This window comes from Pleurodeles waltl, chromosome 12, assembly GCF_031143425.1.
Source record: "Pleurodeles waltl isolate 20211129_DDA chromosome 12, aPleWal1.hap1.20221129, whole genome shotgun sequence".
Lineage (NCBI taxonomy): Eukaryota > Metazoa > Chordata > Amphibia > Caudata > Salamandridae > Pleurodeles > Pleurodeles waltl.
Window position 1 is genome coordinate 202189070 of NC_090451.1, and position 22534 is coordinate 202211603.

General features: G+C 42.9%; 1 protein-coding gene across 1 annotated transcript in view; it reads left to right on the plus strand.

The window, feature by feature from the left end:
• ZC3H18 (zinc finger CCCH-type containing 18) overlaps positions 1 to 22534 on the plus strand; it is a 529487-nt gene that overhangs the window by 485675 nt on the left and 21278 nt on the right. The window contains exons 14-16 of the mRNA XM_069215853.1: positions 7970 to 7978; positions 8675 to 8835; positions 12769 to 12983. Of these exons, the coding sequence (XP_069071954.1) occupies positions 7970 to 7978; positions 8675 to 8835; positions 12769 to 12983 (385 nt within the window). The remainder of the gene's footprint in view (positions 1 to 7969; positions 7979 to 8674; positions 8836 to 12768; positions 12984 to 22534) is intronic.

Here is a 22534-nt window from a genome sequence, read left to right on the forward strand (position 1 = left end):
CATGGAGACCCGGACGGAAGCCAGGCTTATTTAGGATCGGAATTAGGAGGGATTGTGATGTCATCCCACCCCCTCTTGTGACTACCATCCAGTGTTTTAAGTTATTCAGGTTGATGTTAATAGAGTTTTTACGTCCTGGTGCTTTGGGCCAACCAAAACAGCACTTAGAAGCTGTCTAGATTAAATACCCTACACCCATGGTTTTCCCTTGCTTATATTGACAGTATCCATTATGGGCCAATTCTGGGTGATGGGGATATAAGAAATCAAGTGTGGGCATATAAGGCTTTCTTCATGAATAGGTTGAAACTGTGTTTTCTTTTTATTTATTTCCTCTGGGCTTTATCCCATGTAAATGCGAATAGCTTGTCTTGGAGAGAGACCGTGCCTTGATACCTTTGGGTTTAGAGCGCTATTTAAGTCTCTTTTTCATTTCATTTCCCTTTAGTACTTTGGGTCGCAGCGGTAATGGTAATGTCTAGCTGGTACAAACTAAACTAGTGAAGTTCATTTTTATTGCTGCTACTCGGCCAAACCACAAGATATCCCCAGCTTGCCCCAATGGTACGGATCTGTGAACAGCACATCTAAAAGAGAGGGTAGAGTCGCCTTGTGTAGCTTGTGTAAAGAAGCAGTTATTCATTGTCCCATGTTGTGTAGGGAGGAAGACGTACCTGCAGCCCCTGTAACAGTGCACCGGCTAACAGATGCTCAGACGCCTGTGGAACACCAAAGCCCAGTGACTTTGAGCAATTGTTAAGAAACCCTGACACCTTGCCGAATTCCTGGATTTCAGTAATTAAATGCAGTAAAGACTGTTCAAGTTGGGTCAAAATACACAAAATTTCATCAGCGAAGCGAGACCATTTATATGAGCTATTGCCAACTGTTACTCCATGGATGGCAGGGGTTGTTACAAGAGTTCCCAAAAATCAAGAGAAACAATGATGGGGACAGGGGACAACCACGTCTCATCCCTCTAATAAGCACTGTAGGGGACGTTTTCACTCCATTAACCTTAAGCTTAGTGCTTGGGCTGCTGAAGTTTGCCAAAATGTAAGAGGTTATAGTGGGACCCAGGCCGGCTTTATAACCTGCATTAGGAACACGCAGTCCACTCTATTAAACCCCTGAAAAGGGGCATTTGAGAATTCATTTTACGTCTACCTCTTGAGTCCAAAGCCAAGGCTTGCCTGTGCTTGATAAACCCTGATTGGGCTGGTTGGATAATAATGCTCCAGAGATCTTCCAAGCGCCCTCGTAATACTTTTATGTAATTCTTGGCATCCATTTTAAGTAGTGTTGTGAGTTTATATGCCCCACGGGATTTAGGATCCTCGTTAAGTTTTGACAGTAGTGTTGTTTCAGATTATATCAGGATATTAGTATTTTTTGTGAGGTTGGATAAAATTAAAAAAATTGTCGGGACTGCATCAGGTGCCTCCACACCTCTGTAGAGGCTTGAATTAGAATCATGTAAACATTGAACTATGCTTTTCAGGTGTACCTACTATCCCACTTTCGGAGTTTAGTGTTTTAAACATAATTGCAAGAAGATTGAATTTTCAATTAGTATGTAAACAACCGATCGGCTAGATCACTATTGTTGCTTACACAAAGCATAGCTTCTTGCGGGCAAAACCCCTCCTCCCCCACAAACATTTGCTTCATTTCGCCTCGAGCCACATGCCTAGACCCTGTTTGTTCGTGTCCGAGTTTCATTTTCTTTATTTTTTGCTGTAGGTCTATTTTTTTTTTTAATTACGTATTAATTTGTGTGCTGTGTGTGTATGTGTGTGTGGATATGAGCTCTTCTCGGGTGACCACCTTAGCTGCTGCCCAGATAGTGCCCCATGTGACCGACCCCACCCCCCAATTTTCTCAAGAAAATAATGATCTATGGCTCCATTAGTTGAGCATCAAATCATTTTGTCATAAAATAGTGCCTAATTCCTTTGCCATTGTCGCAAACTCATTAGGATAGCAAAGGCTACATCATTATTTTTCTAATGAAGCTTTTAACCTCCTTGATGATTTTCCACTATTTTTCAGCATTTTGTATCATACTTTTGAACTTGTGCTCCTGGCTGCATATTACAGACCTGATTACGGAAACAGGGCTAGCAAATAGTAGCCATAACACTCAACGATGGCTGTTTCCCAGTGTTAATCAATAAATTAAGGAACTCGCTTCTTTTATAAAAATGTGTTTCATAAGTGCACCATCATATGTAATTATGTATTCATCCTCTTTTGTCAGAGTTCGCCTGCCTCGTGTATTTCTGACTGCAGAGATGTCAGTGACCTAGATTGCTAACAGGGCTCCTGGCACCTTCCAAGTATGCTGCCATGTGCCCTTCCCGCAGTGACACTCTAGCACACCGTAACACTCTCTCGCGAACTCATCTGTCCCCCCGCTGCCTCTTCCCCGGCAAGAGCCACAGCAAACTGAGTAATTTCTCTTCTCTCTCGACTTGCAGGGGTTTTTACTTTTTACACTCACAACTTCAACCATTCTTCCACTAAAGGTATCCAACTAAGTTTAGCAAAGGTATGTCTGCTTCTTATGTGTCCATTCTGTAGTGTTCCTATCCCTGGGACCACTTAATTCTCTCTCCTAGACCCATTGCATTGGGACTTAGTAGAACAACTGTAGCTCTAATAATTCCCCAGACTCGGCATGCCATTATAGAATCAACAAACCAATCCAGGATCCTTAGTATCATGAATTGCTACTTAGTGAGCTACGCTGCGGCTCCTGACACAACCACACTACAATCACTAGTACCTCCAGCCTCAGGGTGACTTCCTTGTCCACCTTTTCTTTTGCACTTTATGGACCTAGTCTTTATCTATAAAGAATCCACCTGCCCTATTCTGGCTACCTGACGGAGCATATTTTGTTAAATGAACGACTCTTGTAACCAGTCCCTCAGGTACTACACCTAACACGGGTAATACCAATAAGAGACCATGCCCTACCTTGCCTAAAGATGAACTTTTGATGATCTAGCTCACGCTTCTCTAACGAGTAGCTCGTAAATTACTGGTAGCTCTCTAACTACCTGTAAGTGCCTCTCCTCTGTCCAGCTAAGCCTACTAAATTAGAAGCTTCTGCTTGGTTGAATTAATATATGTATACCAAATTAAGAGTGTATATTTGAGGAACTCATAAGCTGATATTTTGAGAAAAAAGGCTGAATTTCCAAAGTATGTTTAATCTGATATTTGAGTGATAAATCAGATGACATTGGGGAGACTTTTTAAAATATCTTGGTCCCGGAGGCTTTGCTGCTATGGCTGTTATGTATTACCCACGTAGAGGCATTCTATATTGGCAAAGCCCTTTATACGGCTAGCAACTACACCTGTTGCACTGAGGTGATCACTGGTAATAATGTAGCACGTAGTAGCCACTAATGTAAATTTGTCTGAAATGGTCACTATTAAACCACAGATGATGTTAGTAGCTCTCAATGAGTTTCATTGAACATAAGTAACTTTTATTACAGAAAAGGTTGGAGACCCCTGATTTAGTGCAGTTTCTTTGTTTTTCCACTGATCTCTCTAGTACCATCAGATCTAATCAAACTGCATTATTTCAAAGCCATATTAGTTCTGATTATGCAAATAAAGCTCAGGCAGTGATGGTATCTGGATCTGCTCTAGATGTATTTCGGGCCACACAACAGGATTCCATCGAAAACATGTCATACACTCTCTTCAGGGCCAAGTGTTCCTCCCCAAAATGTAATTATTGAACTTAGCAGCATGGTGAGTTTGTTCAGTATGCATATTTAAACGTACCTCCACTATGTGTTGTGGGAGGTCTTTAAAAAAAGCCAAGAGACATTCCATAAGGTGACATGTTCTTTCAACCCGGAGGGATTTCGCTTACAGTGCTGAAAACAAAATGTGAACCTAATTACCTTTCAAGAAGAGGTGATACTTCTGTTATCTTCTGCTCCTTGCAAGATTCAAGGTCCACTTGGCTGCTATAATTGCATATACAAAAGGTCCTTTTCAGCATATATATATATATATATATTTACCAAGGCAATAAAAAGGATTTTCTGAAGTTAGAAAAGTATGTTCCTTGCCATTTGTACAACTTCCCCACCAAAGCTACTCAATTCGGTCTCTTCAAAACTGATGGCTTCGCCATTAGAGCAAATAAATATAGCAACATTGCAGTAATTGTCAGGGAAGGTGGCATTCCTTGTGACTGTCACATCCACTTGTAGAGTGAGTGTATTACAAGCTGTGTCTGCTGTTGAGCCTTGCACTGCATTTCATTCCAATAGAGTAGCAATGAGAAATCATCTGTTGCTTCTTCCTAAAGTAGTCTGATGTCCGCATTAACCACTCTAGCTCTCTACCTGTTTTTTTTGTCATCCTTCAACTCTAGCTGAAATATCTCTCCATTCTGTAGATGCGACTAGTCTTGTACCAAGACAGAACCACATGTTGAATAAAATCTTATCATCTTTCCATTACCTATGGTACCTTATGTATTGCCCTTCCCTGATTTAATCCATCGAATGAAATGGAATGTCTCCCATATTATCTTTTGTTAGCAGTTAACAAACAGACCATTTTCGGATAGTGCATTCCATTAGGAGAAAAGCAGCTGCAGCAGCAAGGATGACAAATTTTTGACTGAATGTAATAAGTAAAGTGGTTCTTGGAAATTTGTCAGTATGTTTACTGAACATTACGGTTTAGTCTCTGATGCCAGAGCATATACTGCAGTCGGCTAACCTTCTGTGAAAATCCTTTTTGGTTAAATGTTTCAGAGACAAAATATAATGTAGTTATAGTCTAACGTCATTCTTTCCTAGAATACTGCAGATTAACTTGCTGCTCTGTTCTAACATATATAGCTATCAATGAAAACCATACACCTCCCTACCATGTTCCACCCACTTTAGTCATTGTGCCCACACCTCCACAATAAAGTGCATTAGTCGCGCAATTAAAATGCCTCTATGCCCTAACTGCTGGTGGGTTCCAGAGTGGTGGTGGTGTATATTTATTACCAGGACAAGCAGAGCCCGGAGGCGAAAGTGGGTGAAATTTCCATGCATATGCCTATGTCTTACTGAAATTTCATGGATGTGGTTTGGGCTGACCCCCTCGCCTCGTCCTAACTGGTAATCCTGCGGCAGCTGCATAATTGCTGAATTTCTACTTGTAGTTAACTCACAAAACCCTATTATGGCACCAAGAAACATGTGAAAGTTTCATAAGGGCATGTGCTGCCAATACTGCTGTCTGGACAATGTATGAAGACCAGTGGGACTGTCACCAGGATGCCAAGCCACCCTAGCCTACATCCCCCAATGACTCCCCTCACTCGCAGTGCAGAAAAACAAGACGCTAGCAGGTATTCAGTGGCGCATTATACCATGGCAGTGATTATACAAGTAGCAGTGACTTGAGCAACACCGCTGCCGAAATTCTGCACCAAAATAAAAAGACAAGTTTGGCCAAAATACTTATTGTTCCAAACCAGTAAGGTTCTTGGTCAGTGCAGTGTTTATTCTTTGTTTCAATGATAAATAAGAATGAAGAATACCAAATGTTTCTTTCTATATCTGAAGTATTCTTTTTGCAGATTCATAATAATATTGGGCCAAACGAGTTATGTTTGAGGACTAAATGAGCTCAAATACATACTTGAAATCAGTAACACTGTCCAAAGTGAGTTTACTGTTACTGTGTGATGTTGGCAGCCATAGAGGAGGAGGCAGGGAGGTGAGAAATCGGGACAGCAAAGGTGGGAGGTGAGTGATGACTCCATAGAGATGAAAAAGGAGAGGAATTATCAGGCAAGCGAAGTGAGAGAAAGAGAAAGCGACAGACGGCCAATAGAGACGCGAGAAAGAGATTCCACTGGAGGCAAAAAAAGAAGAGCACAGAACATTAGAAGAGTTAAGAGAGGAGTTCGAGGGGTGAGAAAGAAACCAAGCATTTGCAGTACAGGGGGCCTCGCGTTTGCTCGAGTTAGAGCTATTAGCGTTGTAAATTCCTAACTGGACTTTCCTTGCCACATTAATTGAAAATGAAAAGTAAAACAGTTGACATAAGCGAGGCAATTCAAAGCGCCACGGCCGCTGTGAGCATGAGCGTGGAGGAGAGACACAAAAGGAAAAAGTTTGCTCGCAGTCAGACTTATCGGCAGAAGTACAATTATCCATGTAACAGGGGCGATGGCCAAGGCGTAACACAACTGCCCCAAGGAGGGACAGACACAAAGCATTTACCAATGATAAAGGATTTTCGAAAGGCAAGCCCATGAACGAGTGATAGTGATGGGCATGCAGTGGGTGTGGTTAAAAGCCCACAGATACATTACAAAAGGCCAGAACGCTTGCACGCTCGACCTAAAAAACCGAGCACGGGGGGGTGGGGGGGGGGGGGGAGACAGAGAGGCGTGCAGGTTGAGACGAAGTATGAAAAAGTTTAAAAAAAAAAAAAGGGGGAAATGGGTGAGGTAGGAGATAAAGATATACAAAAGCAGGATAGAGGTGAGTGCAATGGGTTAAGTGAGTGAGGAAAGAAAGACCAGCAAATTATTAAAGAAGAGGTAGAAAAGAGGAAGTAGAAAAGGAAGAGGAGATCTGGAGAAGCAGAGTGACGAAGAAAGGAAGAAAAGAGGGAAAGGCGTGTTATCTAGCCCTGAGATGGCACTCTGGTCACTTCAGTGTGCTAAGTGGTCTTGCAGTCCAGAAATATTGGGCCTAGTATGAAGCTGTGTCGTGGTGGGGAATGCTCTAGTTTCCTAGTGAAGGTGCTCGATCTGGTGGCGTGTGCTGGACGCCTATTGAACTGGGTGTAATTAGTGGTCTCCTCCAGTCTCGGCACGTCATCCAGGGGTGGGATACGTTTTTCTGTTGAGGTTCAGTTCTAAATCAGATCTTAGATCTGCCCGCATCAGAAAAGTCCCCTTCACTTCCGGGGCAGCTCATTAGAAAGCTGTGTAGCTTAAGGTCCTTTGCCCGCAGACACACCGAGCATCTAGAGGTCTATGGGGAAAGGCGCATCTGCAAAAGTCTGAAAGGATACAGCAGGCGCAAAGGATGTGATACACTCAATCCTGGTCCGATATCTTGGAACTAGCACAGGGCAAGAGACACACGGCAGGTAAACGTTTAAGTACCGTGCATGCCAGTTCCCTGCTGCATGTTTAAAAAAAAAAAAAAAAGTGGGCAAGCGATAGGTTAGTCAGCTTGCATGAGCACTGCAGGAACGTCGCAGATGTTCTGTGGCAGTCTCTAGACTGTTAGAGTGATCTATTAAATGCCTTAGAAAACTGGTCAGATGGGTTATTTCGGATATTTGTAGCATTATATGAACTCAGCATGTTTTATTCTTCTCCCTATCAAGTGTCCTACATGACGCACTGAAGTGTCATACAGAAGTACTTTCGAAACATGGAAATGTCTCATTGAAGCAAACTGAAATCTTGGCAGCTGTGCCTACGACGCAGAAATAAAAGGGATTGGTATTCAGAGTCCTGCATCTTAGGCATCTGCACTGAAGTCCTAAATGTGCCCCCCTCCCCCCAGTATCCTGCCCCTGACCTCTACATTCTTCACTGATATAACACAGAAACCACGGGGCAGGGAGAGAGACCTGTGCCTGGTGGATGATTTTGCCGTGCTGTCTGTGTGGGAGGTTTGAGCAGCTCCTGCCAGTAGTGCCTCTTATCAATACACTCGCTTGCGTTTAGTTACAACACAAAGGCTGCCGCTTGTGCTGAAATGACCCGTGCTGTGAGGTGAGTAACATGGAGAAAGTGGAGTTCAGGGGGTTTGTTGACATGCTGACATTAGCATTTTAAAATGTTTGCCTTTGCCCTGTTCTGTTTGTGACACGATATAAAGGTTGTAAATTATGCCAGAAAATTGAGTGTAAACAAATGTTTTTTTTTTCTCCTCTTTCCTTTGATGTGTGCCGAGTACAGGAAGTCCAGGTATGTTGACTACGTGAGCCCAACAGCACAATACCGCTATGACTATAACCCTGCCCTGCTTGTACAACAGAAAAATGTGTGTTGCAGTTCATTGCAAGATTAGGGTTTTCTCCTTTTTTTGTTTTGTAGAGCGAATTTTATTAAAGGATAAATATGTATTAGTGCCATATAAATATTAAGAGACAGCCATATTTGTTACTTCTTATGCTTATGTGTAAGAAGATAAAACACTAACACAAGATCATAAGTTCCTCTTTATTAAGGGAACACCACTTTATGCATCTATTGGAGTACACAAAACATAACGCATCAGAGACGGGAAAATGAAAGTGAGATTCCTATAACATATACCAAATTACTTTTAAGCATTCGATTTGCTTAAAGATTGTCACATAACATTATCGGCTTCTGCCGCTGCTTTCCACAAATACATGTTTTTCGTTAAAGATGAGGGACTTAGTCCACTACCCTGTTCATAAGTGGCAAGGGAGGCCAGGTTTCAGTAAAGATGGCCATTGCCGGCGTCTTAGTATACAATTAGTATATAATGTTCGAGGATTCCTCTTGTTTCGGAGTTGTAATGAGATGTGCATTCTGCCCCCTCCGCATCCACGGTTGATTCTTGTCTTCATCTTCCTGCCAGATCTCTCTATGTTCTTGCCGCTGAGTGTTCTTCCTCTGGTTTGTGTGCTTCAGGTCCCTCAGCGTGAGCAGTGTTTCCTCGGTTTCTAGCGCCTCCTCCAGCAGCAGCTCCGTCCGTAGCGCCGACTCTGAGGACATGTATGCAGACCTCGCCAGTCCCATCTCGTCGGCCAGCTCGCGGTCCCCAACTCCCGCGCAGACCAAGAAGGATAAAGGTATCTTTTGCAGCTCATGTCAGCCGGTTGCCTTGATGTGCATGAACTCTGTCCTGCCAGCTATGGTGGGCATTTGATTTCTGTCACTTTGCCTACGAATAAGAAAATAAAAAGTTAACGAATAGCAGGCTCTGTGGGTTCATAACTGACCAAGGCAGCGACTACAGTTCCCACTAGAATTGAACTGCATTTGCAGACTTTTACCACTGTGCAAGAATTGGGCATTACTTTCAGTTTTGAGTGTGTTTTTTAAACCTGTAAAATATTTGTGTTTGTTCAGAGGAAAGATTTTGACAGTAATTTTTATATCGGATGTTTGCAGCTCCTTGGGGAAACCTTCTTGTCCATTTACTGTACTGTGCAACTGGCAGCATTGCACGTGTTGCTTTACACGGTGTACCTGTATAGATGAATGGAACACTGCAATACTCTGGATATTAAATACGGTTCACAAACTCTGTTCACTAAAGTATTGTAAAGCAAATTTGCACATTGGATCCATCTACATTTTTCTGTAGAAATATGTGCTTCGCGTTTATTTTGAATACTGATTGCAATGTTCCTATTCTGTAATGGTGCTCAGCCCTTGGGCAGTACCACCCGTCTTCACCCCTCCCACTCGGCTGCATGGCCATAGTATAAGTAGAATCCGTTCACCGCCTTAACACCTGACATAAGGCCACAGTCATAGTCGCCTAATGGTCTTGAATGAAGACAACATAGGTAGGTTGAAGGTCTGTGGCTAAGCTTTCTTTACAAATAATAATTGAGAATTAATACAGCTACTGAAAATGATAAGTAACAATATCCTGAAAACACAGTACTGGTCCCAACACAAACTAAACATCCGGAGAGTAAGCACCCATGACCAATCCCGGCTAATAGTAACCTCTAAGCCAAGACATGCCCAGTGTTACCTCTCCCAGCTTCAAACTAGCGCACACCCAGTGACCGAACAGGTGGCGATGGGAAAGGCCTTAGGGACAATCTTCTATCCAGGCCAAACTCAGTTCGTAGCATTAGGCAGAATCGCCGTTTTGTTAGTGCATGGAAAAATGCAGACGCCTCATAATGAAGATTCAGTCTCAAAATTTCCAATGCTGTGCACGGCCAAAATACATGCAGTAAACAAAACATTGAGTTCTCGCGTACATCTTCATGTGGAAGCCAATCACTCTTGCGGAAAGCAATCCTGAAAAGGTGCCAGGTAGCAGAATATTTCTGTCTTCATTTAAAAGGTGTGCAAAGACAGGTTAAGGTAGATCATTATTGACTTATCTGGCAAAATCATATGTCCTTTCCCAAGTGTAGTTTTATGGAATGATGAGGTGGCGTTGGTTGAACATCTTAGCACAAAACTGTCTTTTGTTCAGAAATTATGGTCACCTCCTCCTGAACGATTGCCTTAGATTTCTGGCTAGGTGTTCTGGTTTAAGTGGCAGGTCAGTGGAATGACCATCCTGAGAGAAAAAAGATTAGTGGAGCACACAAAGTAATCAACTGTATAAACAAATTAGGGACCAATTATGTCTTAGAAACAGTATTAGGAATTTCCAGTTATTCTTGTTATCATATTTTGAATTACCTACAATGGTGTTGGTTCTCGTTTCGTACTATACAAAAAAAATATTTAATACATACAAACGTTTATTAAAGACAACACATATAATGAAAACAATTTATGACAAACAACAGTACAATGATGATGCTAAATATGAAGATCATGGAACATCAGCCGACACGTGTTTCGTCCAAACTGGATTTCTTCAAGGCTTAGTCATTCATACATCTCTGTCTCACAATCTCCGTTAGGACTTGATACAATACAACCTATATATATGGCTTCTTCATATTGGGCCCATATCATATTCTTTAATTTTACTCTCACTTCCTGGTCTCAACTGAGATACGATGTAATTCGCATGTACCTCGCATGCAATGAAAACGTCACAAAAGAGTGTTTTATTGCCTGTGTATCGCAACGTCGCGCATCATGAGTTTACACCCTTGTGTCTCCGTCAGAGAAACGAGCGAACGTCCTGACAAGTTCTGTATCACTTCACAAGCTACAGATGAACCATTATCATGCCTGGATGATATTAGCTATGTGTCCCCACACTACTGTCTATGTTGCAAAACTGTTGCACCTTCTGTTTGTAGCAAACCTGATTTGATCTCATGTAACTGGGCACATACCAAGAACGGTTAGATTTGTAGATTGTGCATAGCAGGTCTTAAGTTGAAACTGCTTCTACTCAGATGGATCTACTTCAAACTCCAGGCAACAGTAATCTCCCACTGAAGTGGTTTGGGTATATGTGAGCATCATAAGCAACTCCGAGTAAAATCAGTTACATCACTGGAACCCTGTAGGATCTCATGGAAATGCTATGGGTAATATGAATCTTCCAGTGAAAACTCTCTTGCTAAAATGAATAGAAACGGGCATTCAAAATATATTTATCTTTGGGAATCTTGATGTACCTCACTTTGCAAGTGTATGAGACTTCAGTGTGCCTGCATCAACCTCCACTGCAGTACATTATTTGGGCAGGAGGTAATAGGTAAGTATTTCCCAATGCAGTACAGGGTATCTCCCACCCAAACGCTTTGGGCTTTAGGAATTCTGCTTGCTTAGTATTGCATGAAGTGGGGCCCTGAAGCAATTCCTTTTAAAATTAAATCATAACTTGGCGTAGGGTGATGCAGCAGCAAGTACCATTAACATTTATATGCACATAGTAGTAACATAAAACGGATGCAGTCCAACTCTGGCCCAGTGGACTGCAATACATTGAACTTGTTCATTCTGTCTATGGCACTGTGTAGTTAATTTAATTCTGTTACCCAGCACACGCTACAACACATGCCAGTAGGCCTTCCCTATGTGAGAGTGCACAGCAGCATGGCTTAATGATGGGGGGGGGGGGCACTGTGGTGCAAGCAGAGGCAATGCAGGAGGGTGGCAGAGGAATGGGGCAAGCAGCAGTAACGCTGATGGGGTGCGGGAGGGATGGGGCAAACAACAAGGCAGCTACCGGATGGGTAGGCAACAACTTAGGAGGAGCCCGGAGAGACAGGGCAAACAGGCAAGGGTGCAGGTGGAGCAGGACAAGCAAGCAACAACGCAGGGAGGGGGGCGGATGGGATGGGGCAAGCAACAGTGTGGGAGGGGAGAGGGTGGGACAGGATAAGCCAAAGGACGGGGGGTAGATGACTTGTAAACACATGCATTCTTTTGGAATGATGCACCTGAAAGAAAAAAAGTAACTCCAAAAGTGCTATGAGTGGAAAGAAACTGGGAAAGGAACCAGCACTTGGGCCATGGACAAAAACAGATAGGAAGTGAAGCTGGCACATGCTGACCAAAGTGAAGCAATAAAAGCAGAGTGGCGATGAAGCCAACCAATGGCAAGTTACAGGTGGGCTCTAAGCCTCCTGTAAGTAAACAAAATGACTCTCAGGTGACAGTGTTTGCACTGTCTCAGGTGAGACTTGCAGAGAGATAATGCAGCAGTGTGTAGAGATCTATAGAAGGGCATTTTGGCTTAGATGGCTAAAACAGCATAACTGTGTTTGTTATAGGAGGGAGTGTAGGTAATGCAGTAATGAGCAGTAGCCAGGGCATGGACATATGTAGTAATTGATAAACTAAGGTGCATGGAAACCCCTTTGATGCTTTTTACCTCGGACCCTGGAGGTTCAATCAACACAACACCATCAGAGCCACCAACAGAAGATTCACAGTGCGAGGAGCCTCCTTCGTTGTGGACTCTTTCAAAAGCCATGTCAAAAGCTACTTTTCTATGGAGTATTTAATTATCGCCCAGCCTCCACCATTTCTTGTGCCGTACCTTAAATTTACAACATAAAGCGAAATAAGCTCAGAGGCTATTAAAACTACATGAGAACCATTATGATTTCTCATTTTAGGTGGAAAATCAAAAAAAGAAGATAGCGTTAAAGAGGAAAAGCGGAAACGGGATTCGGCACCCCAGTCACAGAAAACTACCCCCAAAGCATCAAAGTCACTGCAGAGTAGCAAAGTACCTCTGCTGCCCCCGATGCTGCCACCTCCACCGCAGCAGTCACTGACCCAGAGTGGCTTCAGCGCCCACAAAGAGATCAAGTTGACGCTCTTAAATAAGGTAAGATAAATCAGAGCATTGTTGTTAATGAGTTACTTTCTGCCCTATGTCTTTGAATGATGTTGAGAAAGTGAATGATCAATAGACTGTGCTTACAACAGAAAAACAGGCCTGTATTTTGGGATACAACTTTGAAGATGCCGAATAGTATGTTAAGAAAAAAGAATGTACACTCGATATGCATCAGACTTTATTTTTTTTCATTTTTTTAGTACAGTTAAAATCAGACTCTTCCAAAAGAGACTATCAAAGGATTTTAAAATGTTAGATGTTTGGACCACTTCTTTCGAATGTCATACACAACCTTATGTCTCAGTCAAATTAGTTACTATCATCTGCTAGAAATGTGGCAAACCAGTCTGTACTAGTTTCAAAATTGCAATTGTTTTGGTGGTAGCAAAGATGATTTAAATATAATTATATCTTAAATTGTTCGCATTTTAGTTGCCACCTACAAGGGACCACTGCAGATGCATTTAATCTAAATAAAGACAGGGACATTGGAGCATAGAAGCTCAAACTAAGTGTTGTAACTGAGGGTGATAAAGTATGGCCCCTGCGGGGACACTATGCACAGGAGCCAAACTTGCTGAGGCCTGTGCAAGCGGGAATCCAGTGACTGGCTCCCTGTTTCCTCCGTCTCCGTGTTATCTGAGACAATAAGTCAGAGGATCGTTTCAGGCCTTTGACAAGACTGAAAAGTGCCACAAACCCAGCACTAGATGCTGTCCTCCTGTTAGCGATATCACCACTCAGAGGTTCTTAATCATTTTCTTACCACTTATCTTATAGTGCGAGGCCATACTGTGGATCTGGTCTCTGCCGTGAATACTTGTCACAGTGGCCAACGTTAGAAGCCACACAGACCACTCCGTGGCAGATATACTATCTGTGAAAGCCACTAAATGTGACAGAGGATATATCGATTCGTTTGGATAGATCTTTCTTGAAAGATCATCAGGCGCTGACGCTCTAACCACTATAACGCAGGACTATCTACAAATAATTTTGAAGACGATAAGAGAAGAAGTGGGCACGATCATATCCGGCCTGCACAAGTTGCAGATGATATACGCACAATAGAGGATAGGGTGGATGGTTTGGAAAATACAGTCGACAACTGGGAGGGGGAAACAGCATAATAAGGGCCTCTGAATCTTAGCTCCGGAATTTAAATACAATGAGCTACTGCTGAAGCTTTAAGAGATGGAGAATAGATCAGGTTTCAAAAGCATTCCTATAAGAGGCCTTCCTACAAATGGTAAGGGATCAGATATTCTAATGTTTATTAGGAAGCTGCTCCACTACATCAGGAACCAGATGCACCCCCCCCCCCACCCCCCCCCCCCCCCCCAATGCCCTCCACCCAGTTTGTCCTGACTGTATACATCGGGTGAGGAGACTACTGCCGGAGGAAGCCCCACCAGGCATTTTACCAAAAGTACACTTGTGTGAAGACAAAGAGAAAATTGTGAACTTGGTCTCAACATAGGTGACCTAGTCTTCGATGTAGCAGCAAACATGTAGACGAGTAGGAGGGAGTTTAGACGAGTTTCACATTTGAGAAGTGTGATCCTTGTCAGGGGGTCATCCATTTCTCCTGATCTTCACTTGGGACAATGAAAAGTGATGGCAAACTCTTGCTGATGTAGGGTGCATCTGGAGTATTCAAGCAGATGGAAGTGCATCTGCATGGTCCTGTGATAGCCCTTGACGGGAAAGTGGTACTGGTGCAGCCAAACAACGTCCAAAATAGGCAGATGGTGCACCTCAGAGGCAGGAGAAACTTCTCTCTGAAAAGGAAATAGAGAAACCTACAGTGGAGGACCTGTAAGAGGTGAAAACAATCAGCAAATCGGGTGGAGAAGATGTGGCAAAGATCTCTAGAATCAACTGCAACAGCCTGATGCCCTTTATGCCAAGAAACCAGTGCTGTGGCGATGGATGCTAGCTGGTACCTGGCAGATGGTTGCTGTGCGCCAGGGAGAGGCATACAGACTTCAGAAGATATAGTGACCTGTGTCAGTCCAGTGAAGGGAGGAGACATACCCATTAGGTGGAAATGTTCTGTTATGGTTTTCATTAGTTATGTTTAATGAAGGGGATTTTTAGAGGGGGGTGTTGGATGTGGGATTGGGGTTGAGAGACATGCAAGAGGGGATGTGGAACTGTGGATGTACTTAGCCACCTCCTTTGGCACTGGCCAGAGTTAGGTAAATATTAGGGCGACATTCTGCAGGCAGAAAATCATGTGCTAAACGTTCAAACCCAGAGGTGATCTTTATGGCTTCCCATCCCAGGGCAAACGTGCCCCCAATTCACAGCTGGGCAAACAACCCTTTAATATGTGATGTTCTGTTTCTTTGACTTATCTGTTCTATTTGTGTTCTGTATTCCATATTGCATCAGTGCCCTGGCGGGGTTCTATAGCCCGTGGTTGACAATTGGAGACTGGCTCTGGACTCGACAAGGTGCTGCTTGCTGTCATGGATCAAAATTAATAAAGAATCTACAAGAACTTACACAGGAGTGTGAGCAGTAGTTCTTCCCTTGTGTTTAAAGCTGCCCACCATTCTACAATTTTTGGTACCAGGAGTGAGGTACCGAAATTTGATCCACCGACCGCAACCGGTGTTTCTGGACGTCTTCGAAGAACTACATTTGCCTCCTTCCGTGGGCAATGCTTATTTTTCTTTATTTCTGCCCAGGAGGTAAGCTTCGGCGAGGAGAGCGAGAGAAAGGATTTTCTTGTTGAGCGCTCGAGCGGAAAAGGGTTTCCTCGTTAAGCGCTCGGGCGCACGGCTGACTCCCGGTGTGTGTACACACGAGCGTGCCTTCTTGCGTCACTTGACGCTAACTGCTACCTAGCAACCTCGCGTCTCCTACTGCGTGTATTTCTGATGCTTGAGTTGCTAGGGCAACGCTTCTACGCTGGAGACCATCTCCTTGACTTCTGCTGACAATCTATTTAGACCCACGTTTAATCCTGTGAGTCCATGCCAGGCTCTGCACGATACTTCAGACGCGGTAACATTAAAGATTGTGAATTATTTTACTGTCCCAAATCAACGCTTGGCTTCTGCGTTACACAAAATTGGGAGCTTGACATTGAACCAGACGCAGGAAAAAAGGGTGTTTAAAAAATAATTAAAATAAAATAATAATCCTTGCCCATATTTTGCCTGTTTTAATCCCACGGGAAGGAGTTCTGTGAGACACTATTTGCCTACGTCTTGATCTGTTTTATTACTTGAAACATTTAATAATGATATTATTTTTTTTGCTCATTTTTGTGCTTGTTTGTTTGGAGCACTCACATTATACCCTGTTAGTATGGCTTCAAATCAGTTGGTGATGCAACTACCTCCTTTCTTGCAAAAAGCTGGCAATCCGGAAATAAGATGGAATGAATGGCTGACAATTTTTGAAAACTATTTGTCGGCGATAGACGCTGTTGGATACTCACCATCCAGGAAAATGGCGCTTCTGTTTAAATGTCTGGGAATTGCTGGTCAACGTATATTTGACAATCTACCTATAATCCAACCACCAGCGGGAGATAACATTGTTTGGGACGTTTACATCGAAGGAAAGGAGAGGATCAAAAAACAATATTCAGAAGACTCCAATGTTTTGCTGGAGAGGTTTAACTTTGCAATGTGCAAGCAGTCTGCAGATGAATCTGTAGATGAATATTTGGCTAATTTACGTGTACTTGCAGCAAAATGTGATTTTGGTAACATTGTTGATACGTACATTAGAGACCAGTTTGTTTTCCATTGCTATTCGAAGAAAATTCAAGAAGGCCTACTAGCGTGTCGCAACCCTTCCTTAGGTGAGCTTGACGATTTAGCTAAAGCTATTGAGAGATCAATCGTCACATCCAGAGTTGTGTGTGGGCAGAGTGTTGCATATGGGCAAGGTGAATGACATTCGCTTAATCAGTTAGTTGATGAATCCACAGTAAGCTTTATTAGAGAGACATCAATTAAACAGAAGAAGGTTCAACCCCAATTGGGTAGGGCCTGCTTCAGTTGTGGTTCTCACAATCACATAGGTAACAATCCTACCTGTCCTGCTGTAGGGAAAATGTGTTTAAAAAGCCGTAAAATTGGTCACTTACAAGCAGTTTGTAAGCAGTCAGGCTTTAATTCGAATTCTGGGTCCAATATGAGAATCAGCAACGTGTATACTGAAGATGCAGAAGAAATAGCTCATTGTTCTAGTAGATTATCTAATGTAGTTCTCACTGTGGACCTTCCTAATCAGAGTAAGGGGTGTTTTGGGGAACACTTCAAGGGTCCAATATGTGAAGCGAGTGTAGATTCAAGAGTAATATTTGTTATGGCCGACTCCGGTGCTTCTGTCACCATTCTGGCAGACAAAACAGTTTTCCAACTATGGCCAGAGACTTAAAAACTAGAAAGAGCCGACATCGCACCCAAGGCATTTGGAGATCAAGTTATTGATCTTTTGGGTTTCTTCTATGCTGCTTTAGAAATGTTGGGTAGATCTATTATTACAAAAATCTATGTGGCTTTGAAAGGCAGGAACACAATAGGGTGGAAGGACTTAGCACGTTTGGGCATTGTACTATGCCCAGGGCAGGAGAATCCTATAAGATTAGGTGAGAGGCCATACATGGATGAAGGTGGATCTGTTTTACTCATCATGCCCAATAACTTAGTTCCAGAACACTATACACTTAAGTTTCCCAAGATTTCTGTTGATAAAGTTGGGAACGTCAAAGGTTTTGAGCACACTATCAAACTCAAAGAAGGAGCTATTCCTGTTTCTCATAAAGTCAGGCCAGTCCTGCTGTCCATCAGAGACCAACTTAGTGTTGCTCAACAAGTTAGTAACAGACAGCATCATTACTCCAACAAATGCATCAGAGTGGGTTTCTCCGATAGTGGTCACAAAAAAAGAAAAATGGAGACCTTAGTCTATGTGTAGATTTGAGATTACTCAATAAAAATATCCTGGTTGATTGTCACCCACTACCACATATACAAGAACTGATAACCACGGTGGGAAACACAACATTTTTCTCAACCATAGACCTACATTCAGCTTATCACCAAATTCCCCTTAGCAAGGACTCCCAAGATTTAACTACTTTCGTTACATCCTACAGTGCATTTAAGTTCCTCAGATTGCCTTTTGGTCTTGCCTCAGCGGCGAGCGTTTTTCAAAAAATTATGGATACTTTGTTTGAGCATCTTAAGGAAGTTTGCGCTTTCCGAGATGACTGTCTAATCCACATGGCAACCATAGAAGAGCATGAGCAAGCTCTAGATAAAGTATTTTGTCTCCTCCAAAATTGTGGTTTGACTATCAAGACGGAGAAATGCAATTTCTTGGTTGAAAGTGTGGACTACCTTGGTCATTCTGTATCTGCTGAAGGCATTAAACCCAAAATGTGCAGTCTGCAAGCTATTAAGGAAACCCCTTCTCCGTCTAACAAAGACGAATTGCGCTCCTTTCTTGGACTGTGCAAGTATTATTCCAGATTTGTTAATGGTTTTGCAATAATAGTTCAACCTCTCCAGTCACTACTGAAAAAAGGGAGCAAATTTGACTGGGACAAGCAAGTTAATGACGCATTTGAGCACATCAACCAAGTTATTCTATCTGACCTACTTTGAAGTCTTTTATTCCTTCTTCTAGGTCGTTCATAACAGTTGATGCTGGTCTAAAGGGGCTTGGAGCGCAGTGTTTGGGCAGTGGCAGAATGCTCAAGAACATACAGTTGCAGTTGCATTTGGTGCTGAAAGTAACTACATCACTATTGAAAGGGAAGCCTTAGCTTGCGTTTAGGCCATTCAGAAGTTTAAGACATACATCTGGGGAACTCATTTTGAGATCTACACAGATCACAAACCTTTAGTATACTTATTGAGCGGCATAGGTATGGGTAAGGCGTCTGCCCGGTTGGTGCGACTCTTATCTAAATTGCAAGAGTATAACCTTGAAGTGAAGTACGTAACTGGAGGGAAAAATGTAAGGGCAGATTGCCTATCTAGACTTCCACTGCCATACACTAATGATGTTTGTGATAATCAAGACATGGAATGTGTAGTAAGGGTGTTGGATTTGATTTCTGCATCAGATGAGTTTTTCACACAAGAAGACTGGGAGTTGACGCCTTACTATCACAAGTCCTGTATTATATCAAGCATGGTTGGCCCAACAAAAAAAAAATATTGTGGGGAAATCAATACTTACAAACAAATAGCTATGGAACTGTCGAGCGAAAATGGCTTGTTTAAAGCTGCTCACCATTCTACAAACTCTCTGGCCGTAACGCAAGTAGTACATTCCATTCTGGCTCCGTGGGTAAGCTAGTAGTCCAGGACCTCATAGATTGGCTGTTTCAGCTTTTGAATGTTCTGACAATGGAGAAAACTCACTCCTCAGTGGTAGGGACTTTCTGCAAACAGAAAGGTTGACTCGAAGAGTGGTTTAAGCACTTCCAGTTTATTCTAGTCTATACAGATAAAACCCACGACGGAGGAACGAGGCAGAAAGCTTTTGTCTTGTACAGGCCCGCCTCGACTGCCTCCCCTAGAGATAAGAAAATCTTCCCTGCATTCCAAATCCAGAATGTAATGACATATTAAATAAAACACAGAAGAAATACTTACAAGACGTATACTACTACAATCTCCCAGCTTATTTAAAACGAAATGGTTTCTCGTGTTGTCTTTCACTTCGAAGGAATTTAGAGAAACTGCTTGCTAAGATACCTCCAGATGTGCATTGTTCTTGAAGAGCGCTCTAAACTGAGTTCAGCCAGGTGACTTGGGGACAACGCATTATACTGTCCATTCTCTGCAGTGTGTGCTCGCTGGGGTGGGGCTACATTTGTAACTTAATATGCAAGCTGCGAGGCTCTCGAATATACAGATGGAATGTGGAGAGTTATACTGACCAGGAATTTGCGGTTTTAGTTTCTCACCATCAAGGTGGTTGTACGCAATGGTATGTGTAAGCCTAACAGTCCATTTAAACAGTTCATTCTAAAAGCAGCACCTTGATGTTTTTGCCTTTGTTATAATATTAACAGGGTGGGTTCAGAGTAAGTAATTTTAAATTTCGAGAGTTTTTTGTGACTTAATTGGTTGGTAAAACATGCATAGAAATGAAATGTGTGATCCTCTGATGAACCCTAGTATAGCGAAACCATCCGTGTCTGTGATCTGGAACTAGGCCTTTTCTTTTGTTCTGTCTTCCCGCATGCCTCTCTTCGAGGTTGACAAGAGAATGCTTCTTTAAAGACAGTATAGTAGGAAGATAAAGGGATGTAGAATTGGACCTGACTACAGTCAAATGTATTCCACCTGTTGTTGGAAGTTGTAGAAGTGTCCGCTTTTCATCAGCCCAGGAGTCTACGTTTGTAGTGTTTAGTCTCTTGGTTGCAGGCTAATGTGGCTTCAACAATTATGACGCGTTGTAAACCACTGCACGTTGCCCTGGCAACTTCAGAGTGCTCAAGTACAGCGAAAAGCACGGATTGTAAGCAGATCAACAAGGGTCGTTGGAATAGATTGCTATGGGAGAGAGATCTGTATTTAATGTTATTCATTCAACATCCCTGGAAAAAGACCTCAGTAGAGTGACGGTCTGCATAGTTATGTTCTGAGATTTTTTACTGAACTGCAGATAGTTCAGCCCTCTGGCACAGATCCAGACTCACGCTGGCACTGTCCACTGTGACCACTGATAAACAGTTGTGCTTCAGCCATTTGATAGACCTAGGGCGGAAGAGAATGTGAAGGGGCTTTTTGACGATTCTCAGCTGGAGTCAGCTTTTACAGGTACCCTGGATCTTGGTACCATCAGGTCTGAGATGCACAGCGTTTTACGTCTAATCCTTGCTTCCAATCGAAACTAGCTGAGAACTTTCACGTGATCGGTTTCTGCGGGTGCAAGCCCACCCCGCGACCAGGTTTGAAGACTGGCCTATTTCCAGTTCTGGAAAAGAAGACGCTCTACCACTATATCTGACATTCCCTTTCTTGGCAATCGTAGGTCCAGGAGCACTGAATTCAGGGCAGCTTTAGCATATGTTCCATTGCCAACAGTCCACTTTGGTTCCTAAATAGGCATACCTGGTCCATAAACAGGCAAGGCAAGAGGGAGGTTCTTCTAAGTGTGCGATGGATCTGGAGATGAATGAGTTAGGGTTTCTTTGAGCTGAATGATTTTAGATTTGTAGAATGACTAAACAGAGATTGGTTGGCACCCTTGGTAGACATGGACAGGAGGCGGCATTATTTAGAATGGAGGGCTGACACCCCAAAGGCAGGGCACAGCCTGGAGTGGGCTGTGTAGTTGTACCTCTATGAGGGCTGCCCCAGGAGGAGCCTGTGAGATGAGAGATCGTTACCCTGCTTGGAATTGCGCACCCTCCAGGCAGTAAACACCGTGATATGCGCCCCAAGCTCGGCATCTCCCGCTTAAATCCTGATTGGCTGGGGCAGTCTGTTTTTAATGATTACTGCTATCTTTTTTGAATTCCATAAGTTTAGCCTCTCCGAACGCCATGGGATAGAACCGGAAATGTATTGAGCAGTCTAGCTGGTGCCCACAAAGCCCTGGTAGTGACTTCATAAGTAAGCCACTGAATAGCTAATCAAAATTCCTGCCTATGGCAAATGGAGGTTAGTTATGTTTTATTTACTAATTGTGATATTGTGTTGTGTTCATCGACATTTCTGATCTGATGTGGCTAGGATGTGCAAAAGGATTGATGCTTCTTTCCGTTTCCCGACTTTTGATACGTGTGTCTTGTCTTGCACATTGTACATACACATGAATAACAGAGGCCCTTTGTATTTTAGTGCACGTGCACCTTTTTTTGGAAGACCAGCATTACAGTAGTTAATGGATCACTATTTAATACATTGTCAAATTCGAGGCAAATAAGGGCACAAACTAATTCACGCATTGAAACAAATCTAATAGTAATGCGTACAAGGAAAGTGAAGTATTTTTCTATTTTCTTGTACGAGGATTGGCAGACATCCAGCGAACAGGAATGAGCCCAGGCCGGTACCAAAACAAACAAATTGGCATTTTAAAATACCGCGTAAGACTTTGAGCATATTCGTGCCAAGAGGAGGTATGGATTAGTCAAATGATCTCGCAGGACATGTTCACGGCCCTGGTTATTTAAGGATAAAGGTAACAATCTTTATGTTCATGGCTGCTATCCTGTACTGGCGATTCTTGGAACTAAGTTGGGTGCGCCTGGTGACAGCAGCGCATATCAGGTGACACATGTGGCTTTAGCATCCCGTGATGCTGCTTACCTCGTTGGGAAAAGTACCGATTTTTCATGGCGCTCGTCTTCTGCACACCTTTCAGTGCTTGATTTGAGCTGGTGGTTTCCTTGAGGGGGGGGTGAGGGGTACCAGTACTTTTTTTTTTTCTGCATCAAGTATTTACCGCGAGCAAAAGATACATGGACAAGACGGAGGAAAAGAGAGACGGAAAAGCGCACAAAGGGAGAAAGCTGTCAGAGTGGGCTGAAGGGGCAGGAAATG